This window comes from Diplodia corticola (genome assembly GCF_001883845.1).
Source record: "Diplodia corticola strain CBS 112549 chromosome Unknown scaffold46, whole genome shotgun sequence".
Taxonomy (NCBI): domain Eukaryota; kingdom Fungi; phylum Ascomycota; class Dothideomycetes; order Botryosphaeriales; family Botryosphaeriaceae; genus Diplodia; species Diplodia corticola.
Genome location: NW_017971525.1, coordinates 117,898 through 135,139, shown reverse-complemented (window position 1 = coordinate 135,139; position 17,242 = coordinate 117,898). Strand labels below are relative to the sequence as shown.

Sequence of the window (17,242 nt, the reverse complement as noted above, 5' to 3'; positions counted from 1 at the left end):
AGTCTGGACGACCCTCATACAACCAGACATGGCCACCTCCCTGCACAGGCTTATTCCTCCATTCTAGATGTTATCACCAACTCTCATTGCCATCATCGCCAAATACCTAGCTCCCTGCAGAGAACACCGGGCATGGCCCAAAATGGCCGAAGCTCCGCCATCCGCTAGATCCTGCGTCAGACCTGTCATCCTGCAGTTATCCACATTTCCGCCAACCACTGACACAAAAGGCAGGAAGAAATACACTGCCACGAAGCCATCCATAAGCCGCCCCACAACCCCCTCCTCCGGCTCCGCTCTCCTCTCACTTAAAAGCTTACTCTTTCCTCCTGCACCTCGCCATTTCCTGCTGCACATAGCAACCTTCCTTGCTACATATCATCAAAATGTCGTCCAAGCCCACCGTAATCCTCGTCCCTGGTGCCTGGCACACCGAGCACACTTATCACAAGCTCGTTCCGGACCTCGAGCGCCGCGGCTACAAAACCCGTGCAATTCGCAACCCGTCGCTCGGCAAGCCCGCCGCCGACGGCCTGGTGGAAAAAGACGCGGAGCACCTGCGATCTGTCATCGACCCCTACCTCGCTGCCGGCACCGACGTCATCGTCGCCGCGCACTCGTACGGCGGAGGCGTCCTGTCTCCCGCCCTGGCGGATTACTCGTGGAAGAAGGACGAGGGTGGAAAGGGCCGGGTGCTGGGCCTCGTGTACATCGCGGCCTTCATTTTACCTGAAGGCAAGACCTTCGCGCAGACCATGTATCCGCCCAATGGCGAGAGCAACATGAAGGCGGATGAGGTGTGTTTTGTTTTCCTCTTACGTTGCGTCATTTGTTTTCGTTCCTCTGCCTATTTCCCCTCATCTCACGTGTCAACTGTTCATCTTTTCCCTTTCCCTCTTCTGCATTTAGTAATTTTGGCACAAACACCCCATCCTCCACCACCACCCACGCAAAGTGAACTTCTCTCACACCAACGACAACCACCCACAGAACGGCTTCCTCCCACCCCCCGACCCCCACGTCTTCTACAACGACCTCCCCGAGTCCGAGCAGCGCGAGCTGTACGCCGGCCTCCTCCCGCAGCCGGGCAACATCGGCACCGAAGTCGGCCGCGGCGCCCCCTGGCAGCGCGTCCCGACCGTGTACGTCAAGACGGCGCAGGACATCATCCTCCCCGCCGACGTCCAGCAGCGGATGGTGGACGCCGTCGAGGGAGGCGAGAAGATGCGCGTCGTGCTGCTGGACAGCTCGCACTCGCCGATGCTGAGCATGCCCGAGAAGGTGGGCGATGCGGTGGCGTTGGCGGAGGAGTTGGGGAGGGCGAGGTTGGCGGAGGAGGGGTTGGCGTAGGATGGGGGTGCGGGGGAAAGTAGGTTTGGCGCGTAGGGTGGAATGGGATGTCGAAGTGGAGGTGGGAGTAGGCAAGTGGTGGTGGCGAGGGTGATTCTTAGGAGTATTCATGATAGTGCTCTGACCTGTTAATTACCTAGTGCGCATTCCTAATATAGCGCGTAGCGAAGCTCAGGACGCTGCACCTCCGCGCCCGATGACCTGGACTCCCTGCTCACCCTTGTCCCCCAAGGCCCAGAGTAACACCTAGCGGTTAGCTTTAAAGGGGGTTTCGCATAGAAACGGCTTTTACGAAGACTACTACTGCGATAGCTGCTGCTGCGATTGCTGGATGGCGGTGGCGTCTTCTACGATCGTGAACTGCGAGAAAGTCGGCGGACGGCCGCGACCGCGTTCCTTGGACACAAGCACCGGTATCTGGCTTTCCTACGTCGCCGGAGGTGTTGAAGGGTCTTCTACAGGTCGTTTTGTACCTGCTAGCGATGAAACGCGACGGTTTGAGCGTCTAGGAGGCATGCTAGGGGGTCCCGCGCAAGGCGGCAAGTAAGATAGAAAGCTAAGATTTATGATATGTATTGTTGATAGATCGGCCAGGCGAAATCTATTAATGGGACCCCCGGCGAACCTGGGGCCTTGTCTTTGGGAGCAGATCGATCGGCCAGGCGAAAGACAGGTGAGAGCTCAGCTGGGCGTGACCGGCCAAACCTCGGCAGGGCAATATAATTCCCCAGCTACGCCTCGGCAGGCACGCCACCACGTCGCTGCCGCTTCGGACCTTCGGCCCTCCGCTTTGCAGCTCGAGTGGTGTCGTGCACTACCTCGGCTTCGCCGGGGGAATACGTCCATGGCCGTTGTTGCCAAGCGTCGCCAGCGGCTGCCCGTTACTTAGCGTGGTCTGAGCTTCTAAGCTTCCGTTTATAAGCATTATACCTATGTCTCGCACGCGTGCGAATAGTAGCACACGGAATCCCTAACGTGTCTGACGGTGTAATGGGTTTGACGGTGTAATGGGTTAGCCAACGAGATTCTGTGACGGCACTCGTGGAATTTCTTCGGTCGTCAACAAGAGGCGACTCAATGTAGCCTTATGATTGGATGACTTCGTGTACCCACGCTCACCGCCTCCGGAGTTTGGGTTTGTCGCGGCAGATTCGCGCAAGTTGATTGGCGAGGTCACACGCTCCGTTATAAGAGAAGCGAGCATTCTGCTTGATTTCACCCCAAATCCGGAATACCACGGCGGACATAAGCGATTGCATGAGAACTGCAGTACACGAAGGGATACGTTAGTAGGACTGGACTCGTGCCCCGCCCCCCGATCGGGTTTAGCGCTTAGGTGGTGACCCGCTGGCGGGTCCATCGGCAACTGGTAGGCGACCCGCTTAGAGCCTCGTTTGGTCTGTCAAGTTCATGCATAAATGGATGGTAATTCGTTATATTCCCTCAACGCCTCAAGCTACCCACAGGCTGATAGAGTCGATTCCGTCCGAAATATGCCACAGGCACAACAGCTTGCAAAACCCACAGATTCTAAGGATGGTCCCTTATAAGTAGACCTGCGCGCACACAGTGTAGTTTGTCCATTGCCTTCTTCCTTTCCACATCCGCTATCCGCCTGGTAGACTGTACAAATACATATCTACCAAGACACCATGGCCAACACAGCTGGCAGTGTTCAGCACGTTGCAACCCACCGACCCGTAGCGGCTGACCCTCAAACTACCTCATATGCAGAAAAGTGGAAGGACAGTCTGCTGGCGGAAAGATTTGACTTTGTGCCTCCTACCTCTACCACTGCGGCTGGTAAATGGCCTGTCCATCATTCTTGCTGGGATGCAGCTGACGACTCCTCTAACTAAAGTAAGCGAAGATCAGGTTACACAGACTGCAGCACCGAATACTCCTTTGCCGCACTCTCTTGATTGCTGCGGCCACACCTATGTCAACCAACAGACTTTACAGAGACACCAGCGCGAAGCCAAAAACTGCCCGAGCCGGACAAGCTTGCAACCAAGATTTATCTGTCAGCTCTGCCAGAGGAGTTTCTGCCGGAAATGGAACGTGCAGCAGCACCTATCCGACAAGAGACACGACTTCAGCAAAGAAGAGGCCGCCAGGCTCGCAAACGCTTGGTTTCCGAAAAGGGCCGGTGGAACTCCAGAGTGAGGAGGCGCTCCTGCAGGGCTGTTGCTTAGCTACGACACACGAATGTTATACGCCGCACACAAACAGACTGTTTTTCTTTCAAAGCGACTTTCATAGCCAAGAAAATAAAAAATCCACTAGTCTATCATCATCGTCAGTGCCACCACAACCACCACCTCAAAAATCAAGCCGAGCCTACCTCTCTAGCCATTCTCGTGTCATCCCCCTCACCTGATCCAGCACACTGTTTCCCCAGACTGCGTCTCCAGACGTGTTCTGATCGATCGTTTTCCATCCCAAGGCCGGCGCAGTAAAGCAAACAGAAAGCACAACCTACTCCCCCCCATCTCCCACACCCAGCCATCGACCCAATGCCTGAAACCAAGACTAAAAAGAAAACAATAATAAGAGCCTATGCCTGTGCAACGAAGAAGAAAAAGATGACCTGCTACCAATGCGGCAGCAATGGATAGCTTCGCATGCCCGGTGCAGCCCATACCTTGCGGTAGTACCAACTGGTGGTTTGAGTTTCATTCCATTTGGCCGGATGAAGATGGTAGTGTAATTAAAAAAAAAAAAAGAAGGAAGCTCATGCCATTTAGCTACACGGAACTCCAACGCCCCGCTTCGTGTCGCGTCTCTGTGTCCTCTGTGATGCCCTTTTTTTTGGTCTTGCCTCAGAGGGGGCAAGGAAAAGATGCCGAGGATGAATGGGATAATTTACGCATCCCAGGGGAAGGCTCCTGTCCAAGGGCAAGATCATGATGCCCTTTTAACATATCAAGCAAGACTCCCCCCCGGATCGTCTCTTTGCTATGCTCAAAGGACATCCCTCAACTTGGTCTTCTGGTCGGCCGTCAGACTGGTGGGGAACTTGATCTTGACGCCGATCACGAAGTCGCCGCGCTCGTTTGGTTTCTTGCTCTTCGGCATGCCCAAGCCAGGGTAGCGGTCAGTGTATTCGGGTGACGTCGGGCCCCCGGACCGGACGGACACGTTTTTGCCGTCGATGGTCTGGACAGTTCGGCTCCAGCCGGTGAGAGCCTCCTTGAGGTCGATTTCGACGATATGCTTGAGGTCGTCGCCTTCGCGCTTGTACAGCGGATGCTCTTTCTGCTTTTGAGTTAGTAAGGGGCGGTCCGACAATTTCGTACTGAACCTCTGGATGACCTACCTCTGAAACGATGAAGTGTAGGTCCTGGGTGCCTCCTTCAACCTGATCACCCACATCGGAGAATTTGATCTTCGAGCCGGCCTTCAGGCCCTTCTTGATGGGCACCTCCAGGATCCTGTCTTGCGTGCTCTGTTTGCCGGTGTTTTTGTCGTAGGTCTTGCGCTTGATCTTCATCTTCTTGGTCGTGCCGCTGAACAGCTCCTCCAGCGAGACGGGCAGTGGCTTCTCCACCACCGTGACCTCTGGCGTCTGCGCCCTGCGCGGGTCCTGTTGGAAGCGGCTGCTGCCCGCTCTCTTCCCCCCGGGCCTCGCGCCCGCGCCGGGGAAGCCTCCAGGCATGCCGCCGAACCCGGCGAAGTCGTCGTCGTCGCCTCCCATGCCGCCTCCCATGCCGCCGGCGGCACCGCTGCGGAAGAACTCGGAAAATATGCTTTCGGGGTTCGAGAAGTTGAAGCCGTTGGGCCCCCCGCCGCCGCCGCCACCAGTCGAGAAGTGGAACGTCCTGGCACCGCCGCCCGGGCCGCCGCCGCCGCCCATGCCACTGAAGGGGAAGCCTTGAGCTCCGGCGAAGGGGTTACCGCCGTCGCTCGCAAAGCTTTCGGCGCCTTCTGGCGGGGGTGCGCCACCGCGTAGTATGAATTCGAGACCGAACTGGTCGTACATCTTGCGCTTCTCGGGGTCGGACAGGATTTCGTAGGCTTGCGAGAGTTCTGTTCCGCATGAAAGTCAGCCATGTCGACATCGCGAAAGTGATCATCGTCGCGTGGTGCGACAGAGCATGAGGCAGTGGTTTCACTTACCTTTGAACTTTTCGGCGGCTTGCGGGTTATCCTTGTTCTTGTCGGGGTGCCACTTCAGGGCACCCTTCCTGTACGCCTTGCGGATATCATCTTGTGATGCGGATGAGCCGATGCCTGTGGGTGTGTGTTAGCCAGGTGTCGCTGCCGAAAGCAGGGGTGGAAGATCGGGGCGGACGTACCCAGCGCATCGTAGAGCTTGGTCTCTTTGACCATGATGTGTGTGGGGAAGTGTGTGGAATGGAATCAAAATGGTAGTGTCGTGCGCGGAGTAGTAGTTGTGGGTAAGTAGGAGTTGTTCTAATAGCCAGTGGCAGTGCTGGTAGGTGGTGGAAGTATCATGTGCGGCGACAGGTTTCTGGGCGGTTCCTCAAGGCCAGTCTCCCCACGCCGGTGAGCTTGGGCTCCCGCCTGACGTATTTGGTGCCCGCTCTTATCGATTGTGGAAGCTTCTGGTAGCTTCGATCTCTGCCGTTCTTGGCGCCCACCATCACCGACGACCATGGGAGCCGCAACACCATGATCTACGACCAATGTGGATCACGCCCGGACTTCACGGAGTTTTCTCGCCCATCAAGTCAAACGCAGCTGTATAAAGTGCCGGTCATTTGTGTCGTGCATTGTCCCCGGAGGCTATCCACGTCTCAATGGGGCTGCAACTGATCATCAACCATGTGCTTCAGGAAGCACTCGTGAAGGATAAGTGGCAGGCTCACTTCCGTTACTGCCTAGCAGTTCCACAGATCTCGCGACAATATAGCCGTACAGCGTAACGAGGACGGCTTGCCCAGAACGCCGCAGGCCGCGCATTTCGATCGATACTGGCGTATTGTGATGCACCTGCTTGCGAGTCTTCCTGAATTGTGGTTTCCGCGGGCGAATCGATCAGTTTGCGAGTCAGACGTTAGGATCGAAAACATCAGTAATGAAGACTTTTTTCGTTGATTGCTTTTAGCAATTATCAGAAACCCATCCCAGTATTCCGTGTTACGCCATCATAATCCGCAAACTCCCCATCCGGAAGTGGTATGGTACAGGCTCACTCAATGCTATACTCACAGCCGGTCGGCTGGCTCTCCAAAAGGCCGGAGCTTAATAACCCAACCGAACATGCCATTCCCATACATGCACGTGAAATGTTCAGATCTCGCAGCTGATCCCCGCTTAATCGCTGTCACTATCCTTGGCAGACTTGAGCGACTTGCGCTTCTCCTTCTTCTCCTTCTTTTCCGCCTTCCTGCGCTTGCGCTCAGCCTTGTCCTCGGCCGACTCGTTCTCGTGCTTGCTCTTCCTCTTCTTGTCCTTGGATTCCTCAGCGGGGGCATCGGGAAGCTCCTCGCTGTCAGCGACGGGCGGGACCGGAGGGGCGCTGAGAACATCCTCCTTCGAGGTGGTCTCGGCAACGGGCTCAGAACCGGCAACAGCCTGCTCCGAAGGGTTCAGGTCCTTGTAGTTCTGCTTCCAGGTGGCCGGCGTGTTCTCGTTGACGCGGCCGTACTTGTCGAGCTTGCCGTCGGCCTTGAGCTTCTTCTTCTCAGAGGCAACAGGGCCCAGGCCCCACCTCTTGGGGTAGAGGTCACGCTCCATGATGACACGCTTGATCTTGGCAACAACGCCGTGGTCGCAGGTGGTCATCTCGACGGTGGACATGAGCGCGATACCCAGAGCGATAGCCTCACCCTTGGTGGTCATAAGGACGACCTCCTCGTGGATCTCAATCTCCTTGTCTATCCTGAAGTCAGCCGTGTGCCAAAAGCAAAAAACCAAGAGGTAAACTTACCGAAACGCAGGAGACCGGGGACCATGAGCTTGGCACCGTAGCAGACGGCGTTGACAGCGCTGTCCTTGACAACAACCCTCTTGTAGCCAGTGAGGAGAGACTCCAGCGGGGAGATGACGTTGCGGAGGTACGACTCATCCATGCTGTTGTCCTGCACGTACTGGGCGTCGAGAACGTCGTGAAGAGTGACCATGTTGTCGGCCTCGCTCATGGCACCGGACCTGACACGCCTGAGCTCCTGCATGTGGGCACCAACGCCCAGCAGCAGACCCAAGTGGACGCAGAGCGTACGGATGTAGGTACCGGCCTCGCAGCTCACCCAGAAGACACCGAGGTGGCGCTCGTTGTCGAACTCGTAGATCTTGCTCTCGTGGATGGTACGGATACGGAGCTGACGCTTGACGGCGGAAATGAGCGGGGGGCGCTGGAAGAGAGCACCGGTGAGGGACTCGAGAGCGCGGGCAAACTGGGCCTCGCCGCCGGGAATCTTGTCGTGGAGGCGGATGACGCAGACATACTCCTTACCGGCACCCTGCTGCGACTTGACCAGACGGGTGGCGCGGTCAATGCAGACAATCAGGCAGCCGGTGACCTTGGGGTCGAGAGTACCGCTGTGGCCGGTCTTCTCGCAGCGCAGGATGCGCTTGACCCAGGCGACGACCTCGTGCGAGGAGGGGTTCGAGGGCTTGTCGAGGTTGATGACACCGCTGGAAATGTAGCTCTTGAGATCGCGCTTGTGGGGCGCACAGCCGAAGGGAATGGGGACAAAGTGGTTGCTGCGAGCCAACATGTTGCTGTAGTTCTTCAACAGCAGCGGCCACTCGCTGGTGTCGATGGGCGCGGTGGTCGCGGCCGGCTTGATGGTGTAGTCCGCATCGTTGGCAGAGACAAGGTTAGCCATTGTGAAGGTCTCCGCGCGGGGGAATGCTGGACGTTGCTGTGTTCGCGCTGGACGGTCGTCGCGTGCTGGAGGTGGAGGGCAACGCAAAGCTCGACTTTTTTTCGCTTGTCGCTTCGGCTTGCGCTGGCCCGTGCGCACTGTGCCGTGGTTGGCCCGCACTACTGTGTCTTGCACGCCGTCCACCACGGCTTTGTCTTTGAATCATCTTTGCAACGTCTTGCGCGTTTCCTCGGATCCGGTCGCCAATGCATCATCGTTTTCTCCACTTGAATAAGCTAGCAAAGACGTCCTCGAGGGTTGAGAGAGAAAATTTCCATATTGAGCCAGCCAGCACTTGTAAACGACCATGTTGCGTTAATTGGCAGCTCTTGAGCGTTCAGCTGCTATCGTTCACTTCTGCCTCCGATGCGTGTGTTTGTGGCCCGTTTCTGAGCTACTGAAATCTTGCATCACATGAACCGCTACCAGCCGGGTGGGTGAATATGGGCCCCTGCATTGCTGTGCCGCGCGCTACCTCAACTGTCAAACCCACGCTTCAGATGAGCATACGCTCTCACCCCGGAGCACTTAAGGGAAGGTAGGCTCGTTAAATACTTCCAATCTCGAGATGCCACTGCAGTATTTGCCAGAACTTTTCCCCCTTCGTCTCTGCTCCACGCCAAGGTCGCTCGACTGTGCCACAATGTAGACAGTACATATTAGAAGGACCACGCGGTAGCCCCTCTTCTGGAGTATGCACCCCAGACTCCAGCTGGTTTAAGTAGCACAGCAGGTTGCAAATGAATTGAGCCCACTCACATCTGTTGAAGAGGCACCAACATAGAGCATGACTGAACTGAACAGGTCTGCAAGCAAGATCGCTGCGGACTTCTACACGCAGATTATATCCTCTCCAGGCAGTCAAGAGGCATGGACGTGGAAAAGCTTCAATTATATTACGAAGCTGGAGTACAAGTACAGCAGCAGATTTATTGTTGGTTCCGAGACAAATCAGGCTCAGCTTTGTAGCCCTTCATTCTCCACCGAGACGACGGCCCGGACCGCGGGTCGATGTCCAAGCTGAGCCAGCTGAGCCAGTAGTGCGCGCTTCTCCCGCCGGAGCGAAGGCCGTACCAAAGCCACGCTGTTGAGGAGTGGCGCGCACACCCCCTCCCTCGAAGTACTCCCTGACAAATCTCGGAGTCTTGACGGGGTTGCTGCCGCCACCAAAAGTCGGCCAGATACGAGTCAAAAAATCGTAGAGATGGGCGGCGAGAAGGCCGGTGAGCTGGAGCATGGCTTCTTGGGGCCCATCCGCAACGAAGGTCCATACCAATAGCAGATAGGGCAAGAATTTGGCCTGAATATTGAAGATGAAGAACGTGACCATCTTATTGCTGTTGTCCTGGGCGTAGGTGTACGTGACAGACATGAGGAGGGCGGGGAGGAAGATGGCGGAACCGAGCCCACAGCCAGCCAGAGCCTTGAAAGGGAAAGTCAGCAACCAGATGTCCGTCTTCGCGACAATAGTGTAGGGTTGGTATATGGAGGTATGTAGGGAGCCAAAACCACCAAACGAAAGGAATGATCCGTTCAGTTTTCTCAGGACATTCCCACCATGGCCGCACCACACATGGACCAAAAGGATTTTGCGAATGATCGGCCCATGTGAAATGCAGCGGTGATCTACCTCGATTCCAGGAACCGCTTCAGCCAAAGAGACTGGGCGGGCAGATATTTCGAGGATAAAGTTGAAAGCAGCGCGAAGAAGGGCAGAGTGCGCATATCCAGGACAACGGACTTACCGCAATCACAAGGCCATTGAAGGCAATGTACGTGAGGAAGGCGCCGGGTTCAGAGAAGCGCGACGAGGAGACCTCCAGCTGTGTACCATACTGGTACAAGAAGTATGGGTCAAATATAATGCCGGTCCGTGGCCTAGTTATGAAGAAAGCCGTGACCAGCCTCCAGATCTGCGGCGGAACGGTGAAGACCTTATACGGGAGGAAGAGCAGAGGGTAGCCGGGAAGGACGCCGCTGTAGACACCAATAGAGGTGATGAAGGAGCCTATGACGAGGGTTCTGCAAATCAGCATCGAATCAGTGTCTGCGCAAAAATATGTATGGCTGCGAACATACCTCGTCACTGGCGGCCAAGACCAGACAACATCCATGTTTAGCAGTGCGCGTTAGCAGCGTTCGGCGGGCGAAGACTAAAGTTGCGCGGAGGCAGGTGAGTGAGCACACGTCGAGCCACGCGCAAAATTCGAGGACGCGGGCTGAGTGGAAGCCTCCAGAAGGCAGTCGTTGTTTGTGTTTCGTGGCAGGATGCGGCAGAGCTCCAGCTGCGCCGCTCACCTACCTACCTAGCGCCGCGCCGGCCGGGGGCACAGAAAGGCCGATCGCCGGCATGAGGCACCGGGCGCCAAGTCGTGGCGCGAAAACTTAGCCGCTTGGAAGCGGCCCCGCACAGGCACGCAGGGGTCTGGCAGCGATGACGGAGGCGGTGGCCGCACCCCACCATAGAAATCTTTTGAGTCGACCGTCAGGCGCGCCCAACGACACCTCGAAGTAAACATCATCGAAGGTGGGTCTCCAAGCTCCCTGCTGCCTATAAATCCACCCATTTTCGCCGTACTCTGATCCCCGATCCATTGCACTGGGTTTCGAGCTCAATTGATCGCTCACGCCCCGTCTGCAGGACCGTCGCTACTTTGAACCTTCACCAAAATGGACGCTATCCGCCCCGTTACCGGCTCTAGCCAGGCCATCCTCCTGCTCGGCTCCGGCTTTGGTGAGTGATGATTATGGCTGCTCAAAGGCTTCATTCTGATTCGGTGCCCAGTGGCCCGTCCCACTGCCGAGATCCTGAGCGAGTCCGGCTTCAGTGTATGGTCCACCACCCCGCTGATCACGTCTGCAATTGCTAACGTCACCTAGGTCACCGTTGGTAAGTGAAAGCGTCCACCCCGGAAGCCAAACTGGAGACCAACCATCTACCTAGCCTGCCGTACTCTTGACAACGCCAAGAAGTTCTCTGAGGGCATCAAGAACGCCACCGCCATCTCCCTTGATGTGTCAGACGACAAGGCTCTTGACGCTCAGGTTGGCAAGCACGCTCTTGTAAGCCATGTGGCCCACCAACTCGACCATTGGCCCTGGACTAATCGCTCGCAGACCATCTCTCTGATCCCCTACACCCACCACGCCACTGTCATCAAGTCGGCCATCCGCAACGTGAGTCCCCGCGTGCTTCTGCAACTGATTAAGCCAGAAAATTCTCACACCCATACAGAAGAAGCATGTCGTCACCACCAGCTACGTCTCCCCTGCCATGATGGAGCTGGACGCCGATGCCAAGGCTGCCGGCATCACTGTCATGAACGAGATTGGTCTTGACCCTGGTATTGACCACCTGTACGCCGTCAAGACTATCGATGAGGTCCACAAGGCTGGTGGCAAGATCACCTCCTTCCTGTCCTACTGCGGTGGTCTTCCCGCCCCCGAGAACTCTGACAACCCGCTCGGCTACAAGTTCTCGTGGTCTTCTCGTGGTGTCCTCCTTGCGCTCCGCAACGCTGCCAAGTACTACCAGGACGGCAAGGTCGTCGACATTGCTTCCAAGGACCTGATGGGCACTGCCAAGCCCTACTACATCTACCCTGGCTACGCTTTTGTTGCCTACCCCAACCGTGACAGCACTCCCTACAAGGAGCGCTACAGCATCCCCGAGGCTGATACCATCGTCCGTGGTACCCTCCGCTACCAGGGCTTCCCCGAGTTCATCAAGGCTCTCGTCGACATTGGCTTCCTGTCTGATGAGGAGACCGACTACCTCAAGCCCGGCAGCACTCCTCTGTCCTGGCGCGAGGTCACCAAGCGCGTCCTTGGCTCCTCCTCCGACGCCGACACCGATCTTGTCTGGGCCATCGGCTCCAAGACCAACTTCGTCAACAACGAAGACAAGACCCGCATCCTCAACGGCCTCCGCTGGATCGGTATGTTCAGCCAGGAGCCCGTCGAGCCCCGCGGCAACCCTCTCGACACCCTCTGCGCCACTCTCGAGAAGAAGATGCAGTACGAGGAGGGTGAGAGGGACATGGTCATGCTCCAGCACAAGTTTGGCATCGAGCACGCCGACGGCTCCAAGGAGGTTCGCACTTCGACTCTCGTCGAGTACGGCGCTCCTGAGGGCACCGGTGGCTACTCCGCCATGGCTAAGCTCGTCGGTGTTCCTTGTGCTGTTGCTGTCAAGCAGGTCCTGAACGGCGCCATCAGCGAGAGGGGTATCCTCGCTCCCATGACCCCTGCCATCAACGACCCGTAAGTCCTTTCCAGAATCTACATCAACGGTTGACATGCTAATGTGAGAATGGCAGGCTCATCAAGGAGCTCAAGGAGAAGTACGGCATTGAGTGCAAGGAGAAGACCATTTCTTAGATGCTCAATTCTCTCTTACGAACAGTATGACGCAAAAACAAAAGGGTACTTAGGAAAAATATTACAGATTCAAGAGCAGCCACATACATGATGCTATTCGTGATCTGCAGGACTTATGAAACATCATCTATCTTCCCGTACTCAGTCAGCAATAGCGACCAGCATCGTATTTACTGCCTGGGACATTGCCATTCAGGTCCATTCTTATCACACGCCAGACTAGATATGCTTGAAGACTCGAACTCGAACTCGAACCCATGATCCGTCTTCCAGAAAGTATATTATCGTTCACGTGTTTGAGCCATGATAATAAATCTTGTCAGTAGAATCCCTTACCGTGAAGCCCTGTGACTTGAGCAAGCAATAAGTGACCGTTTCAGCTGCCATGAAATCCTCGACGGCGTTTTACGAGCCGCATACTAGGGCATGACGTTGACATAGCCTCAGTACAATCTATTTCGCCTCGGAGACCCAAATTCACACTAGTTGGAACCTTCCGCAAGAGCAGGGGCTCTTTTTTTTTTTTTTCAAGATTTGGGATTTGACAATCTCTTGATCGTCATTCTCCACTGTCCTGGGTTCCCGCTGGCTGTTGTGATGGCTGCTGTTGCTCTTCATCGGGGTTTTGTGGAAAGCTTAGGTGTTTCCAATCCTCGATCTTATACTGTTTTAGCCAGTGGCAACATCAGTGAATGGATCTCACACTTACCTCCTCAATCACACTTCTCAAGCGGTCTCTGATGCTGTCCACCGCATAAGAGCCCAATAATAGTCTCAATGGCGGATACGAGCAATGTCCCAGCTGCCAGACCAGTTCCGCACTTTTGACTGCACTAGTAGGTTGCCGATCATTCAACCATTGAACCATGCGCTTCGCATGTCCAGCAGGCGCAGTCAGGCCATTGTACGGCTCGCTTGCCGGCTTCACGAAGAAGTGGCCATATCGCTTCAACTTGAGGCCCTCCCCGTCACCATCGTCCGGCTCATCCAACCGCACATGCCCTGGCTCTACCAGCGTCGCCTTGATATTAAACGCGTCCACCTCATACAACATACTTTCAATCAATCCCTCCACGGCATACTTCGTCGCGCAATACGGCCCCAGCCCGGGAACGCCCAACGCGCCAGCGGTGCTGCTAAAAATCAAGTATCTGCCATGCTGCTGGGCACGAAACAGCGGCAGCGTGAGCTGGAGGATATGTACAGTGCCGAAGAAGTTCGTCTCGACCTGCGCGCGCAGCTCGGCCTCGTCCTGCTCCTCGCACGCCCCGATGACGCCGTAGCCAGTGCAGTTGGCCACGATGCCGAAGGAGCCCCAGCGGTGCGTGACGGCCCTGACGGCGGCGGCTACGGTCTCGCGGGCGCGCACGTCGCACAGCAGGCCGAGGCAGTTGGGCCCGTTGCCGGCCTCCCACCGCTTCATCTGCTCGGCCGTGTTCTCCTGCGTCCATCCGACGGCGGCCACGCGGTCGCCGTGCGCCAGCGCCGCCCGCGTCAGCGATCGCCCCATGTGGCCCGTCGCGCCGAAGATGATCCACGTCGCCTGCTTGACCGGGTTGTTGTTGGCGTCGGCGCCACAGCTGCTGCTCGTTGGTGGCTCGCATGTTGTGGGGAGCTGCAGACGCGGTTGGTGCCGCAACGCGGTCGAGGGGGAGAGGCTGGGGCTATCGGCGTCGTTGTTCATGGCATCGGTCGGGCGGAGCAGATCCTCTGTGAGGGAATTGAGAGGGTGGCGGATCGGGATGCGAGGAGAGCGAGCGGGATGAGTCCGGGGAAGCTTGAAGCTCGAGATTAGATGATGGCTGCAACGCGTGAACGTCATTGCGGAGGATTTGCTTCGGCCCGCGAGTCAGGAAGCACGTCTCCCATCCGTTCCGCTCCAAACACCTGCATTTCCTTCTCGCAATTCACTCAAAACCATGTTCTTGCGGTAGACAAAACCCCTCCCGCTCCCTCTTGCACAATGGCAGCTGCAACGGGTGAGCCTCCCCCCACCTCGCACACAGCACACACAAACACTGACCTCAACCCCGCCAGACATAACGGTGCCAGCACCGGCACCGGCGCCGCAGACCACCGGCCTCTCCTTCACGCAGGGATTCCTACTGGGCCAGCTTTCGGTGACACTCCTGATCTTCTGCTTCATCAAGTTCTTCATCTTCGGCGAGCCGCCGCCAGCCGACGAGCGGCATGAAACACGAGCGATGGAGCGACGCGAGCGCACCCTCGCCCACCAGCGCACCCTCTCGGCCACGGCAGCGGGACTGGTGCCGCCCACCTCCTCGACCCTCCTCCGGCACAAGCGCAGCACCATCTTGCGGCGGCCGCCGCCCGTCACCAGCGCGACCATCCTCGCCAAGACCTACTACAACGTCAAGGGCCACCAGCCCGAGAGCCTGGACTGGTTCAACGTGCTGATCGCCCAGACCATTGCTCAGCTGCGCGCCGACGCCCGCCAGGACGATGCTGTGCTGACGTCGTTGACAAACATCTTGAACGGCCCCACGCGCCCCGATTGGCTGGGTGAGATCCGCGTCACCGAGATCGAGCTCGGCGACGAGTTCCCCATATTCAGCAATTGTAGGGTCATTCCGGTCGATGAAGGCGGATTGGGCTTGGGTAGTCCAAGTAAGAGCGATGGCGGTGGTTCACATGAGGGCCGGTTGCAAGCGCGGATGGATGTGGACTTGAGCGACGTCATTACACTGGGCATTGAGACGACGGTGATGCTGAACTGGCCAAGGCCGAGAGTCGCAGTGATGCCGGTTGCGCTGGCAGTGTCGGTGGTGCGGTTCAGCGGCACGGTGAGTCTTTCTGTTTCTCTTTGTTCGACTGTTTGGTCGCAGTGGGCTAATTATGTCATGTGTATAGCTATCCCTCTCCTTCATCCCATCCGCACAGCCGGCAAATGCAGACCCCAATTCACCCAATACGACTCACACCCCTACCACCCTCGCTTTCACCTTCCTGGACGACTACCGCCTCGACCTCTCAGTCCGCTCCCTCCTTGGCAGCCGCTCGCGCCTTCAAGACGTCCCAAAGATAGCTCAACTCATCGAGAGTCGCCTGCACGCATGGTTCGATGAACGCTGCGTAGAGCCTCGTTTCCAGCAGATTGTAGTCCCCAGCGTATGGCCGCGCAAAAAGAACACCCGCGGCGGCAGCGACGAAGACAGCGCCGCCGATGATGAGGACTCCGAGCAGCAGGCCGAAGAGCCCGCCGTCGACGCCATGGCAGAAAGCATAGAGACGGTGCTTGATGGCGGCAGCGGCAGCAAGAGCGGCGCACGCACGAACGGCTCGGCTTCACAAGCACCAGCAGCAGCGTCTTCAAGCTCGACGGCAGCGAGACCGAGACCGCAACGGCAATTCGCCCCCGGCCCGGCGAACGAGCTGGAAGCCCGCATGGCTGTGGAGGGCCAGAAACTCCGAGACGCTGAGCAGAGGGCGGAGCGCGCGGAGCGCGCCCGGCAGGGCAGGGAGCTGACGGATGAGGGCGTGAGGTTAAGAGCTGGACACTCGCACACTGCGAGCAGAGAAGCTAGCGCGAGAGGCGATTGGGGGAATAGAATGCCAGGTGGGATTTCGGGTGTTGGCACTCCCACTGCGGAGTAAGAGCAGCGGAGCAATGCATGGGAAATGGAATTGACCCCGGCACTCTCCAACTGGAAATATGGCACGATACTTACGGGGGTGGAATATTTAACGGTTGCAGGTGTGAGAAGTTGATGAACAGCTTTGAGCATGCCTTTTTAGTCTTGAGAGCATGTTATGGTTGGATTGTGTAGTGACGATTTCAGCACAGCATGGCGTTGGAAGGACATCTCCCACAGGTACGCAATCATCCCTATTTCTGTATTATACGAAAGTCACGAAAAAGCCCTACTCCTTAGATTAAATGTAATGGAATCACCATCCCCTTATCGCAAACACCTTTGCCATTCCCTTCAAGCTCTCGTGTCTTGCTTTCTTTCAGAATTTAAGAGAGGCACATATCTCCCAATGTTGCTGTTACGCTTGAAACAACATCATTGAGACTAGCCTCCTCGTTGATTCGGTCGAGCCAGACAGGGGAAATGTCGGAATTTCAATGCTAGACACCACCCTCCCGAAGGCCACCGCGGACGCTCTAAACGAGCACGACTAGGGTCCCGCCAACTGCCAATTCAAGGATGGCAACCTTGTCAGAAACCTCAACAAGGCTTGAATTTGAGAGGTTGGAGATTCATTAAGCGTCGGCACAACCGCTCGGGGGTGTCTCTCGCTGTGCCTCTACGCGAACAGGATGATGTTCTTGCATCGTGGATCGATGTTCAGTCATGTCCCGCTCGGCCATGATCCGTTCGACTAGGGCCACGTCCACCATCATCTCTCCTCGCCGCTCGCCATCATCGTCCTCTTCACAACGCCATTAGTCGCGTATCTGAGTACTTCCTTGAGGAGAGACCCTCAAGACGAGTGTTGAAACCCTCCAAAATACGCTCATGTGGCGTTTCATTGATCCGTGGTAAATAGGGTGTGTTGATTCATCTTAGATATCATGCAGGCGAAGGACGCAAATGGAGCTCGAAACAGCGATATATATATGTGTTCTCCACTCCTTCCCTATACGTTCGTAGTGGGACCCTTCCACGGTCCGTCTCCACATCTCCATCGGTAAGGACTTTCACACTCGC

At 56.6% G+C, this 17,242-nt stretch overlaps 7 protein-coding genes across 7 annotated transcripts; 3 read left to right on the top strand and 4 right to left on the bottom strand.

The window, feature by feature from the left end:
* Positions 1 to 386: 386 nt before the first annotated feature.
* On the top strand, positions 387 to 1,350 carry BKCO1_4600051 (microsomal signal peptidase 12kda subunit; the record flags this gene model as incomplete). Its single annotated transcript, XM_020276311.1, has 2 exons — positions 387 to 797; positions 991 to 1,350. 2 exons carry the CDS (start codon positions 387 to 389, stop codon positions 1,348 to 1,350), a joined length of 771 nt encoding a protein of 256 aa, XP_020127893.1.
* Positions 1,351 to 4,314: 2,964 nt separating this feature from the next.
* BKCO1_4600050 (dnaj heat shock family protein) lies at positions 4,315 to 5,682 on the bottom strand (the record flags this gene model as incomplete). The annotated part of the gene is made up of 4 exons (XM_020276310.1): positions 4,315 to 4,608; positions 4,670 to 5,379; positions 5,470 to 5,583; positions 5,649 to 5,682. The coding sequence occupies 4 exons, from the start codon at positions 5,680 to 5,682 to the stop codon at positions 4,315 to 4,317; spliced, it is 1,152 nt and encodes a 383-aa protein (XP_020127892.1).
* Positions 5,683 to 6,630: 948 nt separating this feature from the next.
* Positions 6,631 to 8,147, bottom strand: BKCO1_4600049 (centromere microtubule-binding protein cbf5; the record flags this gene model as incomplete). The annotated part of the gene is made up of 2 exons (XM_020276308.1): positions 6,631 to 7,193; positions 7,247 to 8,147. The coding sequence occupies 2 exons, from the start codon at positions 8,145 to 8,147 to the stop codon at positions 6,631 to 6,633; spliced, it is 1,464 nt and encodes a 487-aa protein (XP_020127902.1).
* Positions 8,148 to 9,159: 1,012 nt separating this feature from the next.
* On the bottom strand, positions 9,160 to 10,300 carry BKCO1_4600048 (der1-like family protein; the record flags this gene model as incomplete). The annotated part of the gene is made up of 3 exons (XM_020276307.1): positions 9,160 to 9,609; positions 9,932 to 10,208; positions 10,266 to 10,300. 3 exons carry the CDS (start codon positions 10,298 to 10,300, stop codon positions 9,160 to 9,162), a joined length of 762 nt encoding a protein of 253 aa, XP_020127903.1.
* A 556-nt stretch (positions 10,301 to 10,856) lies between these two features.
* Positions 10,857 to 12,566, top strand: BKCO1_4600047 (saccharopine dehydrogenase; the record flags this gene model as incomplete). The annotated part of the gene is made up of 7 exons (XM_020276306.1): positions 10,857 to 10,920; positions 10,972 to 11,015; positions 11,067 to 11,076; positions 11,131 to 11,249; positions 11,304 to 11,363; positions 11,422 to 12,449; positions 12,506 to 12,566. 7 exons carry the CDS (start codon positions 10,857 to 10,859, stop codon positions 12,564 to 12,566), a joined length of 1,386 nt encoding a protein of 461 aa, XP_020127899.1.
* Positions 12,567 to 13,125: 559 nt separating this feature from the next.
* BKCO1_4600046 (short chain dehydrogenase reductase family protein) lies at positions 13,126 to 14,250 on the bottom strand (the record flags this gene model as incomplete). The annotated part of the gene is made up of 2 exons (XM_020276305.1): positions 13,126 to 13,224; positions 13,276 to 14,250. 2 exons carry the CDS (start codon positions 14,248 to 14,250, stop codon positions 13,126 to 13,128), a joined length of 1,074 nt encoding a protein of 357 aa, XP_020127904.1.
* A 279-nt stretch (positions 14,251 to 14,529) lies between these two features.
* BKCO1_4600045 (mitochondrial outer membrane protein mmm1) lies at positions 14,530 to 16,181 on the top strand (the record flags this gene model as incomplete). The annotated part of the gene is made up of 3 exons (XM_020276304.1): positions 14,530 to 14,545; positions 14,604 to 15,370; positions 15,438 to 16,181. The coding sequence occupies 3 exons, from the start codon at positions 14,530 to 14,532 to the stop codon at positions 16,179 to 16,181; spliced, it is 1,527 nt and encodes a 508-aa protein (XP_020127862.1).
* Between the last annotated feature and the right edge of the window lie 1,061 nt (positions 16,182 to 17,242).